At 50.5% G+C, this 23,991-nt stretch overlaps 1 protein-coding gene across 1 annotated transcript in view; it reads left to right on the top strand.

The window, feature by feature from the left end:
* The window catches only part of Phf2 (PHD finger protein 2), a 33,017-nt gene that overhangs the window by 2,124 nt on the left and 6,902 nt on the right, over positions 1–23,991 (top strand). The window contains exons 2-16 of the mRNA XM_005355158.3: positions 1,447–1,561; positions 4,806–4,966; positions 7,735–7,876; positions 10,176–10,362; positions 11,833–11,995; positions 12,978–13,065; positions 13,438–13,544; positions 13,948–14,039; positions 15,091–15,180; positions 15,565–15,924; positions 16,914–17,033; positions 17,397–17,512; positions 19,264–19,442; positions 19,533–19,603; positions 20,242–20,402. Coding sequence (XP_005355215.1) covers positions 1,488–1,561; positions 4,806–4,966; positions 7,735–7,876; positions 10,176–10,362; positions 11,833–11,995; positions 12,978–13,065; positions 13,438–13,544; positions 13,948–14,039; positions 15,091–15,180; positions 15,565–15,924; positions 16,914–17,033; positions 17,397–17,512; positions 19,264–19,442; positions 19,533–19,603; positions 20,242–20,402 — 2,111 coding nt within the window. The 5' untranslated portion in view covers positions 1,447–1,487. The remainder of the gene's footprint in view (positions 1–1,446; positions 1,562–4,805; positions 4,967–7,734; positions 7,877–10,175; positions 10,363–11,832; positions 11,996–12,977; positions 13,066–13,437; positions 13,545–13,947; positions 14,040–15,090; positions 15,181–15,564; positions 15,925–16,913; positions 17,034–17,396; positions 17,513–19,263; positions 19,443–19,532; positions 19,604–20,241; positions 20,403–23,991) is intronic.

The following is a 23,991-nucleotide window of genomic DNA, read 5'->3' as shown; positions in this document are numbered from 1 at the left end:
TGCTTAAATAGCAGGAGATTCATTTTGTGCCATTCTGGTGACAGAGAAGACCAAAATCAAGGTGCTAGCCCCTCTAGCATCTTCTCACAGGGTAGCGGGTGAGGGAGCCTCCTGTGCTTTCTGTCTCCATCACCTGGATATCAATTCCATGACTCAGTCTCCTCTCAGGTGCCCCACTTCCTAATCACCTTGAGGACTAAAGATTTCAACATAAGGCTCTGGGGCACAGACCAGTCAGAGTGTGCTGAGATGTGTGTGCACATATGTCCATTTGTGTGTGCTCAGAGGCGGCTGTGTAAACACTGGGGTTAGACTCCTGCTATTATTGAGAGGCTTGTACTCCTTCAAACACCACGGTCCAAAGTCCTAGTCCTTTCTCTGTGAGTCTCTACTAGTCTTGGTTTTGAGCTGAGTGCCTATGAACACTGTGAGCAGTGCTGTCTGTGACGCTGATTTTAGTCACACTTCCATCTCCGAAGCCTCGGTGACAAAAGGCCTCCCATGCTCCTGGAGAGCTCCAGCCTGGGGCTGGTACTAGGATCTGACTTGAGGTTGAAAACCTTCCTCCTGCTTCTTGTTCCTTCTACCCTGGCTTGAGGCAGGGCCTGCAATGATGGGTACCATGAAGAGCAGGAGCCAGGGCCTCCCATGCTGCTTTTTCTTCATTAAGCAACAGGGGTGTGGGTTTTAAGGTTCAACCCCACATAGTCTGTGTGTTCTCTGAGGTGATTTTGGCCAGTGGGTCTTGGTTAAGGCATCAGACAGGTTTATTTGACCAAGAAAAATCTAGTACAGGAGTCTCAGGCTCCTGGACATGAGCCTGGCAAGGTGCCTGATGTGACAGAGGCCAAAGGAACAGTACTGCTCTGCCACCACAGCGCTGTGGCAGAACATACTCAGCTGGGTGATGGGATCCAGTCCCCATCCTAACTCAGGCATCACTGCCCCATGATGTCGGTGGGAGCCCGTGTGTTCCCAGCACTGCCCTCTGTTGCTCAGAGGACTGCATGACAACTTCAGTACCAGGGCCTGCATGACATCCCTGTGCCTCAGGCCATCTTCGTGGCACACTGGCTGTAAGGTGGGGAAAGAGGTGTTGGAAAGGAAAGGTCCTGGAAGAAAGGTGACAACTCTTTGTGGAGGACAAGCAGAATGTGTCCCCCATTGTGGGATGGTGAGCACCTTCTAAGAGTCGCCTGAGTGAGGAAGGCCAGGGCTGTGTGGAAGCCTGACCTCCATTATGAGAACAGGGATGAAGATAAGGAGGTGTGAATGTGGGCTGGCAGGGTCTGTGGGAGAGGTTTTGAGTTTGCTGTGTTGGTGAGCTCCCTAGCTACCTTTTTACCCCCTGGTGTGCCCAGGGGGATGTCTTCTTATAGTGTAGGGGCCTCCAAAGTTGGGTGGCAGCTGTGTTTGGAACAGACCCATCTTGTGTCTCCTCTGCAGTCAAGAAAAAGCGGACCTGGCACAAACATGGCCCTGGGCAGATGCCAGACATGAAACCAGTGCAGAATGGCAGCCAGCTCTTCATCAAGGAGCTGCGGAGTCGAACATTCCCCAGGTAGGCCATCTTCCTCAGGCGGGTGGGCCAGCCATTCTTACCCAGGTGGTGGGGTCCGGGCAGTGCTGTCTACGGGGTGGACCCATCCACTGAAACCCTGCCTCCTTCCCCATCTTCTGATCACTGCACACAAGGCTGTGTGTACTGTCCCTCTCAGTACACATTACTGTTATTGGGGATTCCCCTTCTAGGGGAGGCAGGAGCGTCAGGCCTTCCATAGACAGGTCGCTTCTCTCTTGTGTGTGCACCTCTTGAGGGCACACATTGGCGCTGCTCTGGGTGGGAAGTACCACTCTCTGTCCTGTTTTTTGGCCACCTGCCTCTGCCCTTGCCACATGGTAGAGGCCTTTCCTTCCTTCTACTGCCTATACACTTGTTCTGTCTGAGTTCTGGCAAAAAACTAGGCAAAAAGCAGTCTCAGGAAGCTGTTCTGGGTCACCCACAGTTGTGAGGCTGGTACTGTTTGTCTGATAGAAATCTTTATTTCTCTCTTACTAGTATCATTGCATAGAGAGTTTTCAATTGCTGGGTTTCTTTTGATGCTTATTATGTGATGTCACATGATTAACTGATCTATGGTTTACCCTGGCTCCTCTGAGCTGAGTGCTACTCCCCCAGCTCCCCAACCTTCACTGAGATGTAGTTCACGAACTATAACACATTCCTTTAAAGTCAGGAGCTCTTGACATGCGTGCGCCTCCTCACAGATGTGCGCATCCTCACAGGTGTGCGCATCCTCACAGGTGTGCGCATCCTCACAGGTGTGCGCATCCTCACAGGTGTCTGCATCCTCACAAGTGTGTGCATCTTTATTAGTCAACTTCAGAGCCTTTCATCTCCACAAAGAAATCCTGCCAACTTCTCGTTCCCCATGGCCTTGAGAATCCACAAGCACCTTTACCTTCTGAGCCCATTTTCTCATGTGTAAATCTGAGACATTTCCTAGAAATAGAATCACCCAGTATTTGGGTGCCTTCTTTTAATCTGATTATTTTCAAGGCTCATCCACATTGTAGCATTTGTCAGGACTTCATTCTCTTTTTGGTTGAATAATATCCCATTGTCTGGCTGGCTGGACCACTTGCTGTTTATATCATTCAGCTGATGGCCATTTGGGCTGTTTCTGTTTTTGTTTTCATATTTTTGCTTTCTGACTACTGTGAATAATTGTGGTCTAAATATTTAGATCCACGTTTTTGTGTGGTCATGTTTCCATTTGTTAGCGTGCAGACACTGGGTCAGATGGAAATTCTGTGTGTAATAGTCTGAGAACCACCAGGATGCTTTGCAAGGCGGTGGCATCATGTGACATTCCCGCCAGCCTACAGGAGGGAGTTCTCCAGCTCCCCTTCCTGTCTAGCTTTTGGATCTGGCCAGCCGTCCTGTGGGTGTGAAGTGGTCTCTTATATTTTGACTTGCATGCCTTTCATGACTAGAGATGTTGAACAATTTTTAATTTACATGTGGGCTTTTCTCTTCTTAGGGAGTCTACTGAGATCCTTTGCCTCATACACTGTGTGTGTATACACACGTGTGCACCTGCGTTTGGAGGCCAGAGTATAATCTTAGGTGTTGTTTAACTGGCCTGATTCATTCATATTCTCTCTCTCTCTCTCTCTCTCTCTCTCTCGATGGAATCTCCCCAGCCCTTTGCCTCACACTTTAAAATTGTTTATTATATTTATATATTTATTTGCATATGTGTGTAAATGCATTCATGGGCATGAACAGGCCTGGACTTTTATCTGCTGAGCCATCTCACTGATCTTGCCTCATATTCAAAGTTTTTAAAATTTACTTTATGAGTGTTTTGCCTCTGTGTGTGTGTGTGTGTGTGTGTGTGTGTGTGTGCGCGCACGCGTGCGTGCGTGCGCGTGCATTTTCAGTGCCCATAGAGGTCAGAAGAAGGCAGCAAATCTCCTGAACCCGGAATTATGAGTGGGTTTGAGCTGTCATGTAGGTACTAGGAACCAAACACGGGTCGTCAGCAAGAGCAATGAGTGCTTTTAACCACTGAGCTATCTCTCCAGCACCACCCCCTCACACCTTTTAAAATAATATTTGTGTTGTTGACCTGTAAAGGTTCTTTGCACATTGTAATGCCTTTTAAGAATTCTGTGTATGTGTTTGTGTCTGTGTGGCCCTATATATTCATAAGTAGAGGAGCTTGTAGAGTCTAGAAGAGGGCATTGGATCCCCAGGAGCTGGAGTTACCACCTGGCAGTATTCTCTCTCCAGCTCCTCTTTCCATATTCTCAATGCATACTCCTTGCACATGACTGGCAGAGACTTCCTGCCCCATAGTTTGTCTTTTTGCTTTCTTGATGGTGGCCTTTGAAGCAGAAAGTACTTTTGATGTTGTTGGTTTTATCTAATCTTCCAATTGTTTCTTGTGCTCTTGTTGCGATCTAAAGCCTTCGCAAAATCCAAGATCATGAAGATTTATCTTCCTGTCTTCTCCTAAAGGGTTTGTAGTTGTAGCATTTAGTATGTACTTTGATACATGTTGAGTTAATTTTTGCATATAGAATGGAGTAAAATCTAACTTCCTTCCCACCCCCCAATATCACTTGTTGGAAAGACTACCTTTTGCTATTAGACTGTCTTGCCATCTTTGTTGAAATCATTTGCTCGTAAGTGTCCTCATTTATGTCTGAACAAAATTCGATGTACTGTCCATGTTTGTTCTTGTGCCAGGAGCACACTTGACTCCTGTAGTAAGTTGTGGAGTAAAGAGCTGTGGGTCCTGAACCTTTGCTCTATGTTTTCAAGATTGTGTTTGTTATTCTGGATCCCTCATGTGGTCCATGGACTTTTAGATCAGCTTGTGAGTTTTGACAGATTCTACAAGATGAAGTAGAAGGATTTGTTTTGCTTTCTTTTTGCTGTGTAGGGGTGCAAGAGAGAGAAAGGAGAGAGAGAGAGAGAGAGAGAGAGAGAGAGAGAGAGAGAGAGAGATTCATCTAGGTGATGGTGTCTCTCTGTGGAAAGGGTGGCCAGCGTACAGGAACATAGTAGAGTTTTTCTGTCTCTCATCATTGTGATACCTGCCTTCCATGTTCCATCACAGTTACCAGTGGACCTGTGTGCCTTGCTCTCAGTGGTGGGTGGCTGGAATCAGCACCACAAACTTGCCTATAGCTATCTTAGTAGTTTTCAGGGTGCTGTGGCAGGCCAACCTCCTGGAGCATGGGCGGCACATAGCCAGGTATCCTGAGGTGCCGGACCCACCCTTTCTCCACAGTGCTGAAGATGTGGTGTCCCGTGTACCAGGCAGCCAGCTCACTGTGAGCTACATGGAGGAGCATGGCTTCACCGAGCCCATCCTTGTCCCCAAGAAAGATGGACTGGGCCTATCTGTTCCTGCGCCGACATTCTATGTGAGTGACGTGGAGAACTATGTGGGTGAGTACTGTCCTTTGTGTATCTTATAGGAGCCTGGGTTAGGGAGGTGTTGGGATGAGGAACTGTGCTATGTATAAGCACCCTGGCCTTATCCTTGTCTGATGAGAGTAGGTAAGGCTTAAGGCTCCTGAGCCAGGATCTACCACTGAGCCTGGAGCCCCAGTGATCCTTCTGTGGCTGTCCCTGCTTCTCTTTCCCAGTGCAGCATCACAGGCCACCTCTCCACTGTAAATGAGTGCTAAGAATCTGAGCTCAGAAGATGTAAATACTTTGCTTTACCCAATGACCCATCTCCAAGACTTTCATGAAGATTTGTTTGTTTGTTTGAGACAGGGCTTCACTGTGTAGCTCTAGATGGTCTGGAACTCTTTATGTAGACCAAACTGGCCTTGAACTCACAGAGCTCTGCCTGTCTCTGCTACCACACCTGGCACGTGGAATACTTTAAATACACAAAAGAAAGAGACAAACAGCAAGCCTGTGCACCTGGCTGTTGGCCACACACTCCCACCAGTTGTGGGTTGATTTTCTCGTCCCCTAACTTTTTTCCCTTAAAGTGTTTGAAGACCTACGTTTGACTATATCATTTTGCACATGAACTCCAATGCTAATTGAATATGGTTTTAAATATACTTGCAGTTCAGTCACTGCTCCACACTGATAATTCCATGATGGAGTCACAGGGGTGTCTTCTGACACTGTGACATGATGTTATCATCTACAAATGTGTTGGGCCACATTCTTGGCTATCCTTGGATACATGTGACTGTGGGCTGCAGGTTGGATACGCTTATACTTTGACCTAATTCTCCCCAGTTCCCTCAGAGAATTCCTGTTTAGAGTTGCTGAGAAGGCTTGCCATGTAATGATGACCTGAGTTTCACATTCCCAGAACCTATGTGACAAGCTAATGTGGTAGTGTGCATCTATAATCCCAGCACCCCTCCTGTGAGTTACCCAGAAGCTCACAGCCAGCAAGAGTAGAGGTGGAGACCAACTCCTGAGAGTTGTCTTTTGATCTCCTCATGCACACCTACACTCACATAAATGATATGCACAATGCACCCACTTACATGTGCAAAGTCCTGGGTTTATCTCCAGAAATACAGAAGACTCTTTACATTGGGTCGTTTGACTCAGAATTAAACAGGACCCATGAGTTTTCATGTCCCTTACATATTCTTTTGTGACAGCCTCACACCCCTGCCATTTTGTCAGTTTTGTGGGCCCTACAGAATTTCTCATCTCCAGGATGTGATTGGTTGTCAGAGCCCCTGCTGTGGCATCCAGCATCTCTGTGTCCTGGGTGTTTTCCCATGAGCTCTGGCTTACTGGCCTTGCATTCTCACTCAAGGATTTGTGTCTCTCCCTTCCCAGTGGGTGCTCCTCCATCTTTGAGGACACCTACAGTGCCTAACACACACCTGTAATGATGCTGCCATGGTCAGTGGGGCCTGGTGTCCAGGCTTCTTGTCCACAGATATCCCAGAAGCTTCCACCTTGTGTTTGAGCAGCCACTGTTGACCTGTACAAAGGGCATGTTTGCCTGTCCATTCTGTATTGTTTCTTCCTCTCTCTCTCATGACTTTTCTATCCTTGGTTATTTGAAGAGCTTCGGCTTTTCCTTATCATTTACAGAAAGGGCAAAGTAAGTGTTCTCTCCTCTAGTTATCTATTTATCAGAACAGCAAGTTGGTGCCTATATTAGTTCTGTATTAGAATTCTATCACTGTAATAAAATATTTGAGACAAACATTTTACAAAGGGGGAAAGGTTATTTGAACTTACGGTTCTATAGCTACAAGTCCATAATCATGGGTCCCAAAGTTTTGCATCCCTAATAAGATTGTGTGTGATGGTGCAAACTGATCATATACTATACCCATGAGATGAGGAAGCAAAGGAAGAAGGAACAAGGGTCCTACAATTCTCTCCAGGGACTTCCCTGTAATTGGGCATTTCTCTCCTATCTACCTGTTCCCAAATACCTAGCAGCTGCTTTCCAAATTAATACACAGAGGCTTATATTAATTGTAAATGCTTGGTCAATAGCTCAGGCTTGTTACTAGCTAGCTCTTACATTTTAGGTTAACCCTTGTTTCTTATTTATGCTCTGCCATGTATCTCCTGCTCCCTCTGCATCTGCTGGAGACTCCTCTGATTCTGCCCTTCCCCTTCCCATCATAGTCTGGTCATCAGGCCTATACTTCCTGCTTGACTACTGACCAGTCAGTGTTTTATTGAACCAATTTGAGTGATAAATCTTTACAGTGTCCAAGAGGATCATGCCACAGAATTTCCCTGTGATCTAGCATCCTCCCTACTTCCTAAATGTTTCTCTACCTCCAAATAGCAGCACAGGGTGTAGCCTTTGTGTAGCCATACCAAACAAATGCCTTTGAAATGCAGGGCTCCTGGATTTTAATATTATTCTGGATGTTATCTTCAAAATGTCTGTTGTTATCTTCAACTTATGTTGACTATGCACCGGTATATTTATTTGCTTACATGGTTTTTCTAACTGAGGAGAGATTCACTACTTCACAGTGTTATGTTACTAGGTCCAAGAAAGGAGCATCAGTTACTTGAATCCACAGCAATTGTAGGTAGAGGAGATAAGGTCAACCCTTATCTATTATGTGGGGGCACTGCCCACAAGAGAGTGTATAAGGGCAACCGAGGACATGTAAGTGTCCACCCTCATCACATCCTCTAGGGAGGCCATAGTACTTTCCTGGCATGCTCATGTCTTCCCACTTCCTCCCCAGGGCCAGAGAGAAGCGTGGATGTGACAGACGTCACAAAGCAGAAAGACTGTAAAATGAAGTTGAAAGAATTTGTGGACTATTACTATAGCACCAACCGCAAGCGTGTCCTCAATGTGACCAACCTTGAATTCTCAGACACCAGGTGACAGGCTGCTCTGGGGTGGGCTTTGGTGGGCTGGCTCAGGGTCAGTGTCCTCAGTCTCCAGTTCTCAGGATGGTGTCAGGACTCTAAGGGCTGACTCTGGGTCTTGCATGGGGTTCTGGGGTTGTGAAACCTGGTTCAGTGTTCTACCCTGGTGTGGGGACTGTGAGGCCTTGCTTGGGGTTCTGCCCTGGGTAGAGGCTGCAAGGCCTGACTTGGTGTCCTACTCTGAGTGGCCTGCTGCTGTCCTGTGAGGTGCCCAGAAATCACCATGCAGGCTTGATTCTCCTTTCTCCTAAAGCACACTGCAACAACTCAGATGAAATAGAAGCAAGAAGGAAACCACCCCACTCCCAGAGAAAGCCTCTTCCAGAGGCACATGCTCCTCACACACAGCGATGGTGTGCTGAGATGACACGCAAACACAGAAGCACAATCTGTGACATACACTCATAACACTGCACACACCTGTTCACACTTGTAATACACTCATGCATGCCTAGGGACACACTAAGGCACAGCACAAGGGCATACTCTCATGTCACACTGACACACCTATTATCATGACATACTCATAGAACAAGATATAGGCACACTCAAGACAGACATATTAGACATTCACACTCATGAACACTCTGAGACACAGCACTGACATGGTCAGGATATCTGCAACATATTCATTATATGAACACACAGCTCCCTCCTGACTGTGACTCTCACTGGCACCACACTCAACACTTCCATCACATCCACCTCGCCACTTGTACCAAAACCTTTGTGTGCACACCTCCATGGTGGCTGCTCTGTTTCTCCCCTAGGCCTACTACTTGCCTCGACTTATGAGGCCACTGATAGGTGTCCCAAGAGTCCCGGGTGTTATTATTAGCATGATCCCTGTGGGATGGGGTGTCTGTGGGTCAGTTATGTATAGTCTCTGCCCTTGCTTGAGGCTGGGGCAGCAGGACCAGGCTGGATTCTTGGTGGCATTTTCATGGAGGTGGGGAGCTCCCGTACACTAGCCAGGAGAGACATAGCAAGCCTAGAGGTCACACACATGAAGATCAGAGAGCACAGACAGGGAGAGGAGCCTGGGGGCTGATGGCCTTTATGGGTCCTAGGCTTCATCCGAATGAGGGTTTTTATTGATCTGCTACAGAAGGAGGCATGAGTTCCCTGGGGTCCCTGGGAGGGATTGTTCATGCACACTGAATGTGGGGGTCAGCAGAGTTGGACATATACATTGCCTGTCCCACAGAGAGGTAGTCCCCAACTGCAGAACTTGCATGGGCCATATTAAGGGTGTGGAAGGACGTTAGGGACTAGGGGTTGTCAGGGGTGCTGGAGTCCTACCTAGGTATGGGAAAGGCTGTCTCATATGTAAGATGGACACAGAGGATCAGGTTATACGGAACTACTCCAGACAGCCTGGTTAGGGTGTACGTAGACTTCAACAGAGGCAAAGTAGATTTGTGGGCTAGGTGTAGAGGCATGACAGACCCTGTGTGGCCCGAGGCAGCAAGAACATTCAAATCTGCTTCTCTGTCACTGTGCATGGGGGCTGACATTTCAATAAACCCCAGGTGTATTAGATTATCTTCTATTGCTGTGAAAGACACCATGACCAAAAGCAAGTTGGGGAGGAAAGGGTTTATTTCATTTTATAGCTATGGTCCATCATGCAGGGACGTCAGGGAGGGAGCCTGGAGACAGGGACTGCAGCAGAGGCCATGGAAGAACGCTGTGGGGCTTGCCTACAGGCCAGTCTGATGAAGGCATTTTCTCAAATGAGGTTCCCTCTTGTCAGATGACTCTGGCTTGTGTAAAGTTGAAAGAAATGAACCAACACACCAGGTCACCTCTGCCTTTTCCTACCTTCCCTGAAAGTGACATAGCTGGTTTGACAGCAACTAAATGTGACAGGGAGTCTCTGGTCTGCCTGTGTTTGCCCCAGAGAGAGGTGGCTTTTCTTCAAATGGTACAGGAGGCACTGGGCCATGTGAGAAACATTTCTTCAGAGAATCTTGTGATACCAACTCCAGTGGGCCACTTTAAAGGCTCACCCCTCTTCCTGGGGAAGAGACAATATCCTCTGTGGCCTCTGCAGCCCCACACAGTGACTGGACTCCTTCCACCCTCTGGAGCTCTTGGTTTACTCCCCTATAAAGTGAGATGGCTGCCCAGGGCCTGCAGATTTACAAGGTAGCATGTGGAAGGAGCCTTGTACTGTTCCTACCTTAGAATGCATTAAAAATGGAAGCTCTGGGCCCCATTCCTTGACTGCTTCCTTTTATGGCCCCAGAATGTCCAGCTTTGTGGAGCCACCTGACATTGTGAAGAAACTGTCGTGGGTGGAAAACTACTGGCCTGATGACGCCTTGCTGGCCAAGCCCAAGGTGACCAAGTATTGCCTGATCTGTGTGAAGGACAGCTACACCGACTTCCACATAGACTCTGGGGGTGCCTCGGCCTGGTACCATGTCCTCAAGGTGAGCCACATCTCTCAAAACATAGCTCACCCTTTGCCTCCTATTCTCTGTCCTCAAGATTATAGCCCCTCCAAGCCCTGTCTGTGGCCAGGAAGTTACCCATTTCCAGTGTAGGGGGAATACTGGGATGGCCGGTTTTGGGGCAGGAAGCCCACTAGATGTGTGTGGGTAGAGGTACTAGTGACATATATGTATTTCCTGTTCTAATGTCCTTAGGGCTCATTAACAGTTATGGGAGGCCACTGGGTCACCTAATGCCCCAAGTAGAGTGCAGAGGTGCTGGGAAGACCTCTCAGCAACTACACTGACATCTGCAGGCAAGATGGAGGGTACCTGAGCCAGTAGGGAGGGTTGAGGAGCGTATCATGGAGGCAAAGGGGTACTTAAGAGAACAAGATGTATAGAACAACAGAAACCCTGAGCTTGGGCTCTGCCGGCAGAAACTATACATCTGCAGACTAGCTGTGCTGGAACCAGGGTGCTGGACTCACACCCTTTCTGGCTCTGTGAGACTCTAAGAAGTCATCATGGTGTCTGTTCCCAGAGCATGAGGATGAGGCTCTTTCTGCTCTGGGTGCAGAGCCTGGCCGGGCTTGCACATGACCACCCGGGAAATGATGTCTATCATTAGTCCAGTCTGGAAGCCCTGAAGCTCTCGAGAGCAGAGCTGTTAAAGACTTGCTGCGTGGCAGTTTGCGTTTTTTTTTTTTTTTTAAGATTTATTTATTTATTATGTATACAGTATTCTGTCTACAGGCCAGAAGAGGGCACCAGATTTCATTACAGATGGTTGTGAGCCACCATGTGGTTGCTGGGAATTGAACTCAGGACCTTTGGAAGAGCAGGCAGTGCTCTTAACTGCTGAGCCATCTCTCCAGCCCCCAGCAGTTTGCGTTTTTTATTACCCCCGGGCACACATGGGATTTGTGTTGCCATGGAATAATGTGTGTACTGCTCCTGACCATATCAGGCTCACACACCTACAACCTCCCTAACAGGCAGACTTCCAAAATTAAAACAGTATTGCAGGTGGGAGTGGCGAACCTGTAAGGATGCTTTTCAGGTCAGAACCCATCACCTGACCCCGGCAGGCTGAGAAGGGCACCCATTGTCCCTAGCACTGGTGGACCCTGCTGCCTGCCTCTGTACCCAGCTTCTAGTAGGCTATATTCCCTGGGAAAGAGTCTCTAGCACCTGTAGACTCTACCCCATTCGTAATGTTACCAGAACCCTGGGGGTCTCCATCTATCCCAGTGTTCCCCAATTCCCTATGACTTCTGCCCCACTTAGCATCCTCAGCACCCAGTGTACTCTGCCCCCACCCCAGCATCCTCAGCACCCGGTGGGCTCTGCCCCCACCCAACATCCTTAACACCCAGCAGATTATCTTCCACCTCAGCAGCCCAGCACCAGGTGGCCTCTGCCCCACATCCCTGGTCTTGCGGCTCTACCAGTAAGCTCTTTTTGCAGGGGGAGAAGATCTTCTATCTCATCCGGCCAGCTTCAGCCAACATCTCCCTGTATGAGCGCTGGCGGTCAGCCTCCAACCACAGTGAGATGTTCTTTGCTGACCAGGTGGACAAGTGCTATAAGTGCACTGTCAAGCAGGGACAGACCCTCTTCATCCCCTCAGGTGAGTATGCAGGACCCAGGCTGATGGCTGTCATACTCACTGCCTATTCTTCATGCTGGAGTGTCTTGCTGTCCCTGACTGGCCCAGCCCTCATGGAAGGACCAGCAGGGGGCCTTTCACAGCAGGAGGCCTGGGTGGTGGACCTGCCCTAGCCAGCACCAGGTTTCCTCAGGGCTGTGTGGCAGCTGGTTTTGGCATGGGAGACCTGGCTCAGTCAGTAGCTCTGGAGGAGGAGGGTAGGTATTAGAAGTGTTTCTAAGGAACGCTTAAACTAATATAATAAAGTATGCCCTGAGCAGCTGAGGTTGCCACGTTCTCCTGGGAGGGTGAATCCCAGAGCTGAAGAGTCCACTCTGAAAGACTCCTTCCCTCTAAAGTAATTTGACCACACCTTGAGAGTGGGGTGCAGGCCCCACTGTCCCATGCAGGAGCTGGGACCTTTCCTTATGATTATGTATATGGCTTTCTGTTTAAAATCAGGATCCAAATGAGGCCCCAGAACCTGACTGAACTCAGCCTCTGGCTCTGGCTCTAGGATCTCCCTTCCCTGAAGCCATCCTCACACTTACATTGGGAGGCCTTTTAATTCTCTGGATTCTGGCCCAAGCTCCATCCCCCTGGAATAACTTAGAGACAAATCTTAGCTTCTAGGAAGAGTGACAATTCCAGCCCTGCCTCTTCTCACCCCTGTGTGGGCAGGTCTGAGATTGGGCTCCCTCTCCTGATGCTGGGCTGCCCGGGGGTGTCCTGACTGTGTCTGGTTGGCTCCGAAGCCTCAGTTTCTGTCTGTCTGGTACTGGGGTGTTACCTCAGACACACTCCACTCTCGTCTTTCTCAGAGGTTCCTACCTGGCCCACGCAGGGAGGAACAATGAGGCAAGGCCCGGGATGGTAGGAGCTGTAGTCCATGGTGAGTGGGGAAGGTGAAAGCAGTTAGGGGAAGAAGGTAGAAGCTAGCCACAGCTCTGCATGTCTCCCTCAGGCTGGATATATGCCACACTCACACCCGTGGACTGCCTGGCCTTCGCTGGACATTTCCTGCACAGCCTCAGTGTGGAGATGCAGATGAGGTAGGGACTCCTGCAGTGCTGTCTACCCTTGGACCAGGCTGCCCAACGGGCACCATAGCCAGACTCCTGGCTGGACTCAGCTATGGGTTGCTATGCTGACATCTCTGTGTTGAGGGAAGGAGGAATGGGTTCCATGGTCTGGGCTAGGGCAAGCCTAGTGGTGGTTTGGGATCAGGAAGGCTGCTGTCATCTTTCTTGGACTATGGCCAACCTCTCTAGTAACCACAACCCACTGCTTCAACTCAGAGTGGCCATCACTTTGGATCTCTTCAGGTCCAGGGGAGGCTGAGCTGGCTCAGTAGCCTGGATCTCCCTTTGGTGTGGCCTACTTGATGCTCCCTGCACTGATTCTTTCTTTTCTGTGGCTTCCAGGGCGTATGAGGTGGAAAGAAGGTTAAAACTAGGCAGCCTGACTCAGTTTCCGAACTTTGAAACTGCCTGCTGGTACATGGGGAAGCACCTATTGGAAGCATTCAAAGGTACCTGTCACTCCAGGTTGGGTGACTTGAGCCTGCAGTCCTGGTCTAAGGGACATCTTGGCCCTTTGTGAGCCCTGGTCATGCCTCCTTAGGACACAGGATAAGAGGGTCCCTGGGGTCTTGGTGTAAGCTCTGACCCACCTAGACAGGGCTGGGGGTCCTGGGCAGAGAGGGGAAATAGACAAGGCCTGTCCAAGGCCCTGTTTGGTAAGCTTCATGTGGGATGGGAAGAGATGGAAGGTCAGTCATTTCCCTGCAGGGCAGGTGCCAGGTGGTCGGGTACCCCAGATTCCAAGGAGAACCGTTGGCAGTTGGACTGGTGCCCTGGAGCAGTGACCTCTGGAAGGCCTCTTGCTGGGGCAGGCTAAGCAGCCACCACACTAACCTGTCGTATCCTTCCCAGGTTCTCACAAGTCTGGGAAACAGCTGCCCCCACATTTAGTCCAAGGAGCTAAAATTCTCAATGGTGCTTTTAGGTCATGGACGAAGAAGCAGGTAGGGAGCGCTCACTTGTGTTCTTGTCTGAGGGAACAGGGAGTGGGTGGGGAAGAGGGCAAGCCTGTGTCCTACAGAGCAAGTGTAGGCACTGTCTTCCCCAGGCTGGCCTAAGCTGGCCTGCTGACACTAACCATGATCCCCTGAGGGGTGTTGGACAGATGTAGGTCGGCTGGGCCAGCCTGGGGTTATTGGCCCCAGGGCTAGATTCCCTCAGGAGTTTTGGCTAGGACAAGTTTCTGATAACCTGGAGAGGGCAGGAAGGGCCCCAGGAAGGGCTGGTGCATTGACCACACATCTGGATCTGGACAGGAAGTGCTAGGGATGCACTCGTGGCTCCTGTTACTCAGCATCCACACAGTCTGTGGATGTAGCCTCCCAGCTAACTTGCTTTGTGACCTGGGGTACCTTTATCTCCTCCTTATCCTCTCCTGTGCACTGGTTTCCTCCAGCCCCTGGGAACTGTTTCTCAGAGGTCACGGGATGAAAGCGTTCCACTGACTTTCTCCTCTTGCCTGGATTGTTGCTACAGAAGGAGAAATGAGTCTGGCCTAGCCTAGGGTAACCTTGTGATATTGTCTCCTGCTAGGGGCTCTTGCTATGCAGAGTGCCTTTCACCTGCTACTTGAGGGACAAGGGGCCTCTTCTAGGTCACAGAGAAAAGTGGGAGGTTTCAGAGAGCCTTAGCAGAGGCCAGGTAGGGAACCATGTCCATGGCCTGTTTCTACCCATGTGTGGGCCTGGTGGAGTGGGCTGCCAGTGTTCTCCTGGGACCATTCAATGGCTGCCATCTTCTTGAGACTCAGAGCTGGGACAGTCCAGGGGTCCTTCCCACCTCACCTTAACTACATAGTCAGGAAGAGAAAGCTGGCCACATCTACTCCATAGTCAGCTAGCTGGTGGTGGCTCAGGCAAGACCCAGTCTTTTCCACTAACAGAAGCAGCTCACAGAGACAGGTCCCAGGATCTTGGGCACCAGGCCTTAAGGGCTCCATGGGAATGACTGAGGTACTGCGGTGGCCAGGTTGGCACTGACCCCACTGTTCCACAGGCTCTGGCAGAGCACGAGGACGAGCTCCCCGAGCACTTCCGGCCCTCGCAGCTCATCAAGGACCTGGCCAAAGAGATCAGGCTCAGCGAGGTAACGCCATGCCAGGGTGGCAGACCCCTGGGACGAGCCTGCCAGGGAACTTTCTCTGCGTTAGTGTTGGGCCCAGTGTGTGGAGAGTACTTGGGGATAAAGACGGAGAGAGAGAAGAGTGGGGAACCCTGAGTCCAGTCTGAGTCCCTGTTCTCCTGAGTCTGGAGGACCTGAGCCTGTGTCACACATGGGGCTCTAGGGTTCTGTGGACATGTCTTGTGTTATTGGATAGCATGTGAGCATGCAGCATGCCCCTTGACAATGTGGAGCAAATATGGATGTCATATGGTGTGGGCTGTGTGCTCTTTTCTGACTATAAGGGTCCCCCGAGTCTTGTCATGGTCTAGAGGGAACACAAATGATCCTCTCCTTTTCCCACACCAGAACACCTCCAAAACTGTCCGACCTGAAGTAAATGCTGTCGCCTCCTCAGATGAGGTCTGTGATGGGGACCGGGAGAAGGAGGAACCGCCATCTCCTATTGAGGCTACCCCACCTCGATCCCTTCTGGAGAAAGTGTCCAAAAAAAAGACACCCAAGACTGTGAAGATGCCCAAGCCATCCAAAATCCCCAAGCCCTCCAAGCCTCCCAAACCCCCCAAAACCCTGAAGCTCAAGGATGGAAGCAAGAAGAAAGGGAAGAAGTGCAAGGAGTCAGCCTCACCCACCATCCCCAACCTGGATCTGCTTGAGGCCCACACAAAGGAGGCGCTGACCAAGATGGAGCCACCCAAGAAAGGAAAGGTGGGGCCCTTGAGCTCCTCCCCCTAATGTGCTGAGGTCACACCAGAGGGAACAGCAAGGATTGACATGTTTTTGCTTTCCTTTGTTACTGGGTGGGGAGGGGAGACCAGCTGTGGAGTATGGTCTCCAGAGAGTACAGGGGTCCAGGGTCTGCCTATTAATAAATCTGAACAAAATACTTCCCTGTCTGCCAGTCACTAGGCCTGCACATCAGGCCAAGACCCCAGACAGATCCGCAGAGCAGTGAGGCCCCTGGAAAGAGCTAGCACAGCATGTTTATGTGTGGCGGGGTGGCACCCAGGAGGTCCACTGGATTGGTACAGGGTGGTGGTGTTTAGGCAGAGGCCACCCTGCTTAGTTTTCTTAAGTACTAGAACCCACCTCTGGACTAAGGCCCTGAAGATATACAAGGCATCAGTTTGAGGAGGACACTGGGGGAAGGCAGAGGGTTAGGAGAAGGGGTTGTTATGAGGGCCTGAGCCCCGGTGGACAGAGAGAGATGGGCTCACTGAAGGGTCATACTGAACCATGAGATTAAGGACTATTGGTTGTGAACTTCTTCCAGGATGAGTACACTTCTCTCCTACATCTTGGGGGCCATGCCCATGCCTTGTAATATTCCATTGGTGCTGTTTTTCTGGGGCAAGGAGGGAGGGAGAGAAGGATGTATGTATGTATGAGTAGGTTAGGTGGAGGGGTGGGTTGGTCACTTGAAGGACAATGGATGGATAGATGGACAGGCGGATAGGTGGGTAAATGGATAAACAGGTGGATGAAGAACAGATAGGTGGTGGATGGTTGAATGAGAAATGAAGGCTAAATGAACAGATAGATAAATGGGCAGGTGCAGGAACGGATGGATGAATGAACAAGTGGATGAATGGATAGATGTGTGGACCAACAGGAGTGAGCCACTGGGCTTCTGTGCCATTGTAACCCCAGCCCATTCACCTCTGTCCACCTTTGGGTCATGACTGTTCTGTTTGCAGACCCCAAAGAGTGTCCTGAGTGTTCCCAATAAGGACACAGTCCACACACAGAATGATGTGGAAAGGCTGGAAATCCGAGAGCAAACGAAGAGCAAATCAGAGGCCAAGTGGAAGTACAAGGTGAGCGTGGGGTGTAGACCTGTGGTAGCGTATGTTCTGTCCCCAGGAGGTGGCCTTAGGAAAGTCTGTGTGAATCTGGAATGCACGTGACCTCCCATAAGCCACTCCCTGTGGAGAGTGAGGGAACAAAGCCGAATGTGTCATCTTCTCCTTGTCTTCCTCCTTCCTTCCACCGGGTTCCCATTCCCTGAGGCTGCACAGCACTCCAGGGTGGGTCCTGCGTGCTGATGACTAGACCAGCATTAGCATCTATGACCAGCTTTCCTGGGCATGTTCTAGTCCCCAGTTACACCCACTAACATGGATTGGAATACTAGCCCCTCATTCCAGTGGGCTCAGGGACAACCTTGGTCTTGCTTTCAGAACAGCAAACCTGACTCTTTACTGAAAATGGAGGAGGAGCAGAGGTTGGAGAAGTCACCCCTGACTGGGAACAAGGACAAGTTCTCCTTTTCTTTCTCCAACAGAAAACTTCTGGGGTATGTGAGAGCCTGGGCAGGGGCGAGGGTGGACCTACAGATGTCCCATATCACATACATGTTCCCATAATGTGCATGCAATCTACGCTACACGTGACAAATACTGTGCATCATTCTGTACTCACATGCACACACCAGTAGACAGTCCAAATTGTACTTCATGTATGTATGACATCATACACACAAACATACTTTCATCATAACCTCTACCAACACTGTCCATACCAGACATACACCTCACACACCATACATATACAGACATTTATATACCCTCATTGCATGTGTGTGCGCGCGCGCGCACACACACACACACACACACACACACACACACACACACACAGAGAGAGTACATTTGGTTGACACCCTTCAGTGGCTCTTTCCAGAGTCACTGACTTGCTCACTGCCACTCTGTTGCATGGAACACCTTTGTTTCTGCTTCCAGAACAGTCTGCAGGGTACATGAGGAATACAGCTATAGTGAGGGCCAGTGAGGCAGAGTAGCTGGCGTGAACTAATGCTGAGGATCAATAGGGATTAGGGCACAGGTCTCTGAGCCCAGTGGCCAGTAGGGCAGGACGATACAATCTCAGTAAATGCAAGAGTCCACATAAACTTATGCCTGTGATGGATGCCGTGGGGAAGGGTGCGGATTTGGGTGTGGAGGGCCTTGGGGATGCTGAACTGAAAGGGGAGGTGCCAGCTTCAGACCTAGGTGAGTCTCAGCATGGCCACTGCAGCCTCCGTTTCAGTTGTGGGCAGGAAGATACCACACAGGCACCTGTGCCACATCCATAATCCCCACGTAGTGTGGGGTGACAGACGTGTCCTGTGGGATGGAGAACAGGGCTGGGACCAAGTGGATGCACTTGTGGTTACTTGGTGGAGTGGAACCCACACGGGCCTGGCCTTGCTACCCTGATTGGATGAGTCTGCTTCTGCCATTTCATTAGAAGTGTCATTTATGGGTCTCAAAGAAGCTTTCCAGAGACATCAGTTCTATGACAGGGCCATGCGTTCAGAATATGCAGACAAAATAGATGAGCCTCTCGAGCCATACGTACACACATGTGCACGAGTGTGGTGGTCTGTGCTTTAACAAAACAGCAGGACCACAGCCTTTTCCGAGGATGCTGGAGGCTACTGTGGCCTGGTGTGCTCTCTGTCAATGTGGCCAACATTCTGTTCAGCTTGTTGTCCTTCCTATTGAGAAAGTCTGTCCTGAAGGTCCAGAGAGGCCTAAGCCTGATCTACTCATGGGGAAAACAGCATCCCTGCCTTGCCATAGCAAGAAGAGAGACACACAATATTTTATAGCCCAGTGGAGGTGCCCTGTGGCTCAGCCCTGAGGTGTTATTGGTTTTTGTTTGTTTGTTTTGTAAAAATAAGTATGCATCAAAAGACATGAAAGTTGGATTTGATTTAAACTCTGGCAGGCTGGCAAGGAGGGTGGAGGCTGTGCTTGTCAGAACCAAAGTGGGTAGATCATTCCAGAACTTTGGTTGTTTAGGTTTTTCTCCACAGTGCTTGACTGGGCCTCATACCAGGTGACATGGAGGGAAGGAGGGAGCTATAAGATTGGGCCATGTCCCTTCCCATGAGCAGACTTCCCCAGTCGAAACTAAAGGTTACATAGTCCCTGGCCAGCTGCTTGCCTTCCAGGTGGATGTTTTCTTCCAGGTCCCCGTAAGGTTCTGTTGTCTGCTAGCCTCAGGGCCCTGGGGTCACCCGCTGACCTATCCCTTCTACTCTAGCTCCAAGGCCCTCAGGCCTCCGAGCAGCCCTGGTGTGTTCGGGACCTTGCAGAGCTTCAAAGAGGACAAGGCCAAGCCTGTGCGTGATGAGTATGAGTATGTTTCCGATGATGGGGAGCTGAAGATAGACGAGTTTCCCATCAGAAGGAAGAAGAACGCCCCCAAAAGGGACTTATCCTGTGAGTGTGGTGGGCGTGGGCAAGAGGTTCCAGGTGGTCTTGGCCGACACCCCGAGGCCTCCACTTGACTCCTGTCTGTTGTGCTTTCAGTCTTGTTGGACAAGAAGGAGGCGCTCCTCATGCCCACCACGAAACCGAAGCTGGACTCTGCAGTATACAAGGTGAGCCACCCAGCTCTGCCCTCGGCCTCTGCAGCACGCTTCTGCTGGATGTGTAGGGATATCCACCCTCGCCTGCCATGGACGGGGCTCAGCGTAGGAAGGACAAAGTCTTGCTCAGTCCTTGGCATGGGGATTAGCTGCTCCTCTGGGCCTGCTCCATGGGAGATAAATGCAGCAAAGCTTGTCCCCAGGTAGAGGAGTGACAGAGTGGTTCCCTGCCATCAGATTCTTACACTAAGATGACCTCCTTGACTGACTCTCTTGGGGAAAAGGGTCATTGCTGAGGTCCCATGTTTTCTGGGGAGCCCAGGAAGAACATGAACCACCTGCTGGGATAAGCTTATCTAGACCAGAGGTTTTGAGTCACAGCGTCCTGATGGAATTTGGGGCTTTCTCTTAGAAAAGAGGCAGAGGGTATAAAGACCACTTTAACCTCTGTGGTTTCAAGAGCCCTAGGAAAGACTTGGCACCCACATCTGTCTCATGAGAGCCTTGCCCATTGCATGAGCCTGAGTCTATCCTGTAGCATTCATTAGGCCAGACCTCCTTAAAGCTCATTTCCTCTTGAAGGACTCCCCTCCTCCTCCCCTCCCCAGTGTCCTACCCTGACCAGCTGCTCTCTCTATCTGGCTCCTCAGAGTGACGACTCCTCTGATGAGGGCTCTCTGCACATTGACACGGACACCAAGCCAGGCCGCAATGCCAAAGTCAAGAAGGAGAGTGGGAGCTCAGCCGCAGGCATCCTGGACCTGCTGCAGGCCAGCGAGGAGGTCGGGGCACTCGAGTACAACCCCAACAGGTGGGCTCTGACTGCATCTGCAGCGCTTATAGCTCAGGATAGCCCAGGACTGGTCACACAGTGATGCAGACAGGGACCAGCCTCTGATTGCAGAGAGCTGGGCTTGGGGAGCAGCCAGGATAGGCCTCCTTTCATCCTTGATGGCCCCCGTTCGATTCACACATTGCTGGCTCGGGTTTTAAGCACTTCCATTGTTCATTTCTCATCGAAACTTTAGTGGCATTTCCAGGTGTGCACTGACAGCTGACTGAGGGGCACAGCCTACACTTCCTAACACATTGGGGACAGTAGTTCCCTCCCAACTCTCTAGTTTCATAATATCTTAGGACTCCAGCTGTGTAGGTGAGGAAACTGAGGTTCAGGGAACTTAGCCTTCTCGCGGCCCCACAACTTGGAGGTAGCAGAGGCAGGCCCAGGCTCTGGATTGTAGTTGGTATTTTTTTACTCTTTGGGTTAAGCAAATGTAACATAAAAGATTGTAACACACCTTTGCATCATTAAACAAATACTCCAGAGTGTAAACAAATGTAACACATCGTAAACTAATATTCCACAACACTGGATTGACCTGACTCAGGAGCCCAACTTGGGCTCAGGGCTGCTAAGGAGTTGTTGGGTACTGAGCTATGTTTACTTGTGAGTGCCAGTCCCTCATGATCCCTCATATTCAGGAAGGCAAGTCTCATAGGCCTCTCTTGGATGCAGATGACTGCCTTGGGCAACAGCTCACACCAACTCCAAGGCTGCTCCAGCAGGTGGAGGCCTGGGTCAGGTCTGCTGGTAGATGATATGAAGATTCCGGTAAGGTGGATTAAGGACTTGATTGAAGCAAGCTTTTCCTAAATTAGTTGGCCATATTTTATTTCATAGATTGCTGTTTTGAGCGCAATATCGTGTTCACAGTCAGCCAGCCTCAGGCACTTTCCTGGTGGGAGTGAAGCATGATGGGAGGGGTGTGCATGGCTTTGGGCACAGGATCCTGGCTCAGCCTGACATGATGCAGTGAAAGTCTTGGTGGCCACATGGCGAAGCCTGGCTGTGGCCTCTTCCCCATTGGAAGTGACAGCCCCTCCACATTCCAGACTGTGGACCTGTGCAGGACTTTACACGGTGCAATGCCTGGCTTTTGGGAGGAAGTATGTGTTAGCTAACACTTTGATGACTGATCTCAGGGTCTGAGAGACCCTCTCCCCCAACACCCTGGATTCCTCGTGACTTCGATGGAAAGGCATGGGAAGTTGGAACATGGGGTGAACCTGGCACCACCCAGGATGAGGGCAGACGGGGCCTTGGTCTTAGCTATCAGGTACCTTGTTATGGGTGCTGTGGAGATGGAACACAGATGGGGCCATTTGAGCCCTTATCTGTGAGGCCAGGAGGGGGCTGTCTGCTAACGAGAAACCAGAGCTGCCATGGCCTTGTGCCCCAAGTCTGGGGAGAGCGCTCTGCAGACACTGCCTCCATCCTCACACACGTGCCTGCTGTGCCTGCCGGAGCCTCGGAGACCAGCCAACCCCTCAGCCTGCCGCAGGCAGTTCCTCTCCCAAAGTCTCCCATTTGGAGCATAGGTCATTTTTTGATGGTCCATTTGCTCTGTTTTAAGTACTGACTGTTTGGAAAAAAATAGCTGAAGAAAAGGGAGGAAAATATGTTAATATCTTGAGGCTGGTTTGCTTGGTGTTTACCGCTGTGGGAGAAGAAGGGGATTTGGGTATGGTAATTGGAGGATTAAAGTATTATTTTCCATGCTGACTGGTTAAACTCTGCTCATTGATTCTCCAGCAACCTTGTAGATAGATGGGCCAGCTGGGTCTGGGGTCACCCAGATGGCATGGGTGGGCAGAGCTCATGCTCAAGTGGGCTCTCTTGGGGGTCCTGTCATCAGTGTTTAGGATCCTCATGGCGGATTTCCCTGTGCTCTGCTTTGTACTAGGGCTTTGTACCTAGAGAGTATAAGTGAGCTATTTGTTCTTGACAGTGATCTGCCCCTGCTCTGAGAAGTCCATGAGACTGGCATAGCTCGACAGTGCCAGGGTAGCTGCTGGCCTGCAAAACATAGTCCAGGCATTGTGCATGGAGCAGAGCAGGCATTATGAGGATGGGTTGGTTCAGCATTGCTTTCTGCAGAACTCAGGGCTGTGTGACTTGGCCTTCCATTATGACTTCAGCCCAGAAGGCAGCTTATACAGAGGGCCGTGGAGACAGTTGCTTCCCTCTCCTCAGGCTCAGGAAATGTCCCTTGGTCCATGGGGCATTGGCCTAGGAGATAGCTTTTGTCTAATCTTACCTATCCAGCCCCAGCGGGGCTGTTCCATCTCTTTGACCCCCCTCCCCCCGGGGCCTTTGTCTCTAGAATCCTTGTGCAGTAGCTTTTCCAGGTCCCTGTTGGAGCTCTGCCTGGGTCCCTCAGCCTATACACAAGACGATGTGCCATCTTGAGCAGTAGAGGGAAGCATGGAGGGGACACCTGGTCTGCACAGTGCTGTGTGCTCTCACCGCCATTCATCACCATTCTGGGCCTGGGCTTGCCATGAAATTGTCTCACACACCCTCTTCTCAGAGCCCGGGCTGCCTTTTCCTGTAAAAGTCTTTCTTAAGGTGTCCAAATACTGGGATGTCATTCTCAGGTATTCAGGATATAGCAAGGTATAAGCTGGAAACAAGAGGGCTTTGATGCAAGAGTCTCAGAATAAAAGGGGCCAAAGAGTACAGGGTGGGGACAGTGGGAGCCTATGGGCCTCCAGTCAGACCCTGCTGGAGCTGTACCCTGTGCTGCTAGAGCTTTTCTTCTCCAGCTAGAGTAAGCCATTCTTTCCTAGGCTGGGCTCAGCTACAGGGCTGCTGAGCTAGAGTAAGTGTCTAAAGTCCCCAGAGAGAGCTCTCACTGGGCCAGTTTATCATGGAGCCATGTGCTCTCTCTGCCTGTGCATCACGTGGACATTTGGATCCTCTGCTAGACCATGACTCGGAATCTCCTGGGGGGGCCTAGGTGTGGGCATTCTTAAAGCTGTCCAGGAGGCTCTAGCTTAGACAGGTGGGAAGTCTAGACTGGAGGAGGTGAGCAGGCTGGGCCAAGGAGGCAGGAGCTAGATCCTGTTGGAGGGTCTGGTGGAGACTGAAGACCCAAAACCTAGCCCTAAGGGTCTCTGCAGTCCAGCAGCGGCCAGGCCTCAGGTCCAGGGATAGTGGTAAGCTATAGGTTACTCCCTGAACCTAGTTTGGGATGCTCTTTCTGGAAGGCAGGATACCAGTGCAGCCAAGCAGAGATGAGGGCATGGGACAGTAGATAAGGGCATTGCTAGAAGAGCACAAAAAGGGCATAGCAACAAGGACTGCAGAAGAGTGTGGATGGAACCCTGTGGACATTCTGCATGGAGGTGGAAGAGAGGAAGTCTGGGGGTCAAGAGAAAGCTTGCGGTATGGAGGGACCCAGAGAGGGGAGCCTGGCTGAGTCGAGGCATGCCTGTGCCTAACAAGAGACGCGTTACAGATAGAGATGGTATGCATATAGGTGTGCATGGCGGGAGTGCGGGGCTGAGTACAGGTGTAGATGAGAGTATACATGCAGGTGTTGATGGAGGTGTAGGTG

The sequence above is a fragment of the Microtus ochrogaster genome, chromosome 16 (genome assembly GCF_000317375.1).
Source record: "Microtus ochrogaster isolate Prairie Vole_2 chromosome 16, MicOch1.0, whole genome shotgun sequence".
In the NCBI taxonomy this organism is placed as follows: domain Eukaryota; kingdom Metazoa; phylum Chordata; class Mammalia; order Rodentia; family Cricetidae; genus Microtus; species Microtus ochrogaster.
Note: the sequence above shows the minus strand (reverse complement) of the source record. Positions and strands in the feature narration are given on the sequence as shown.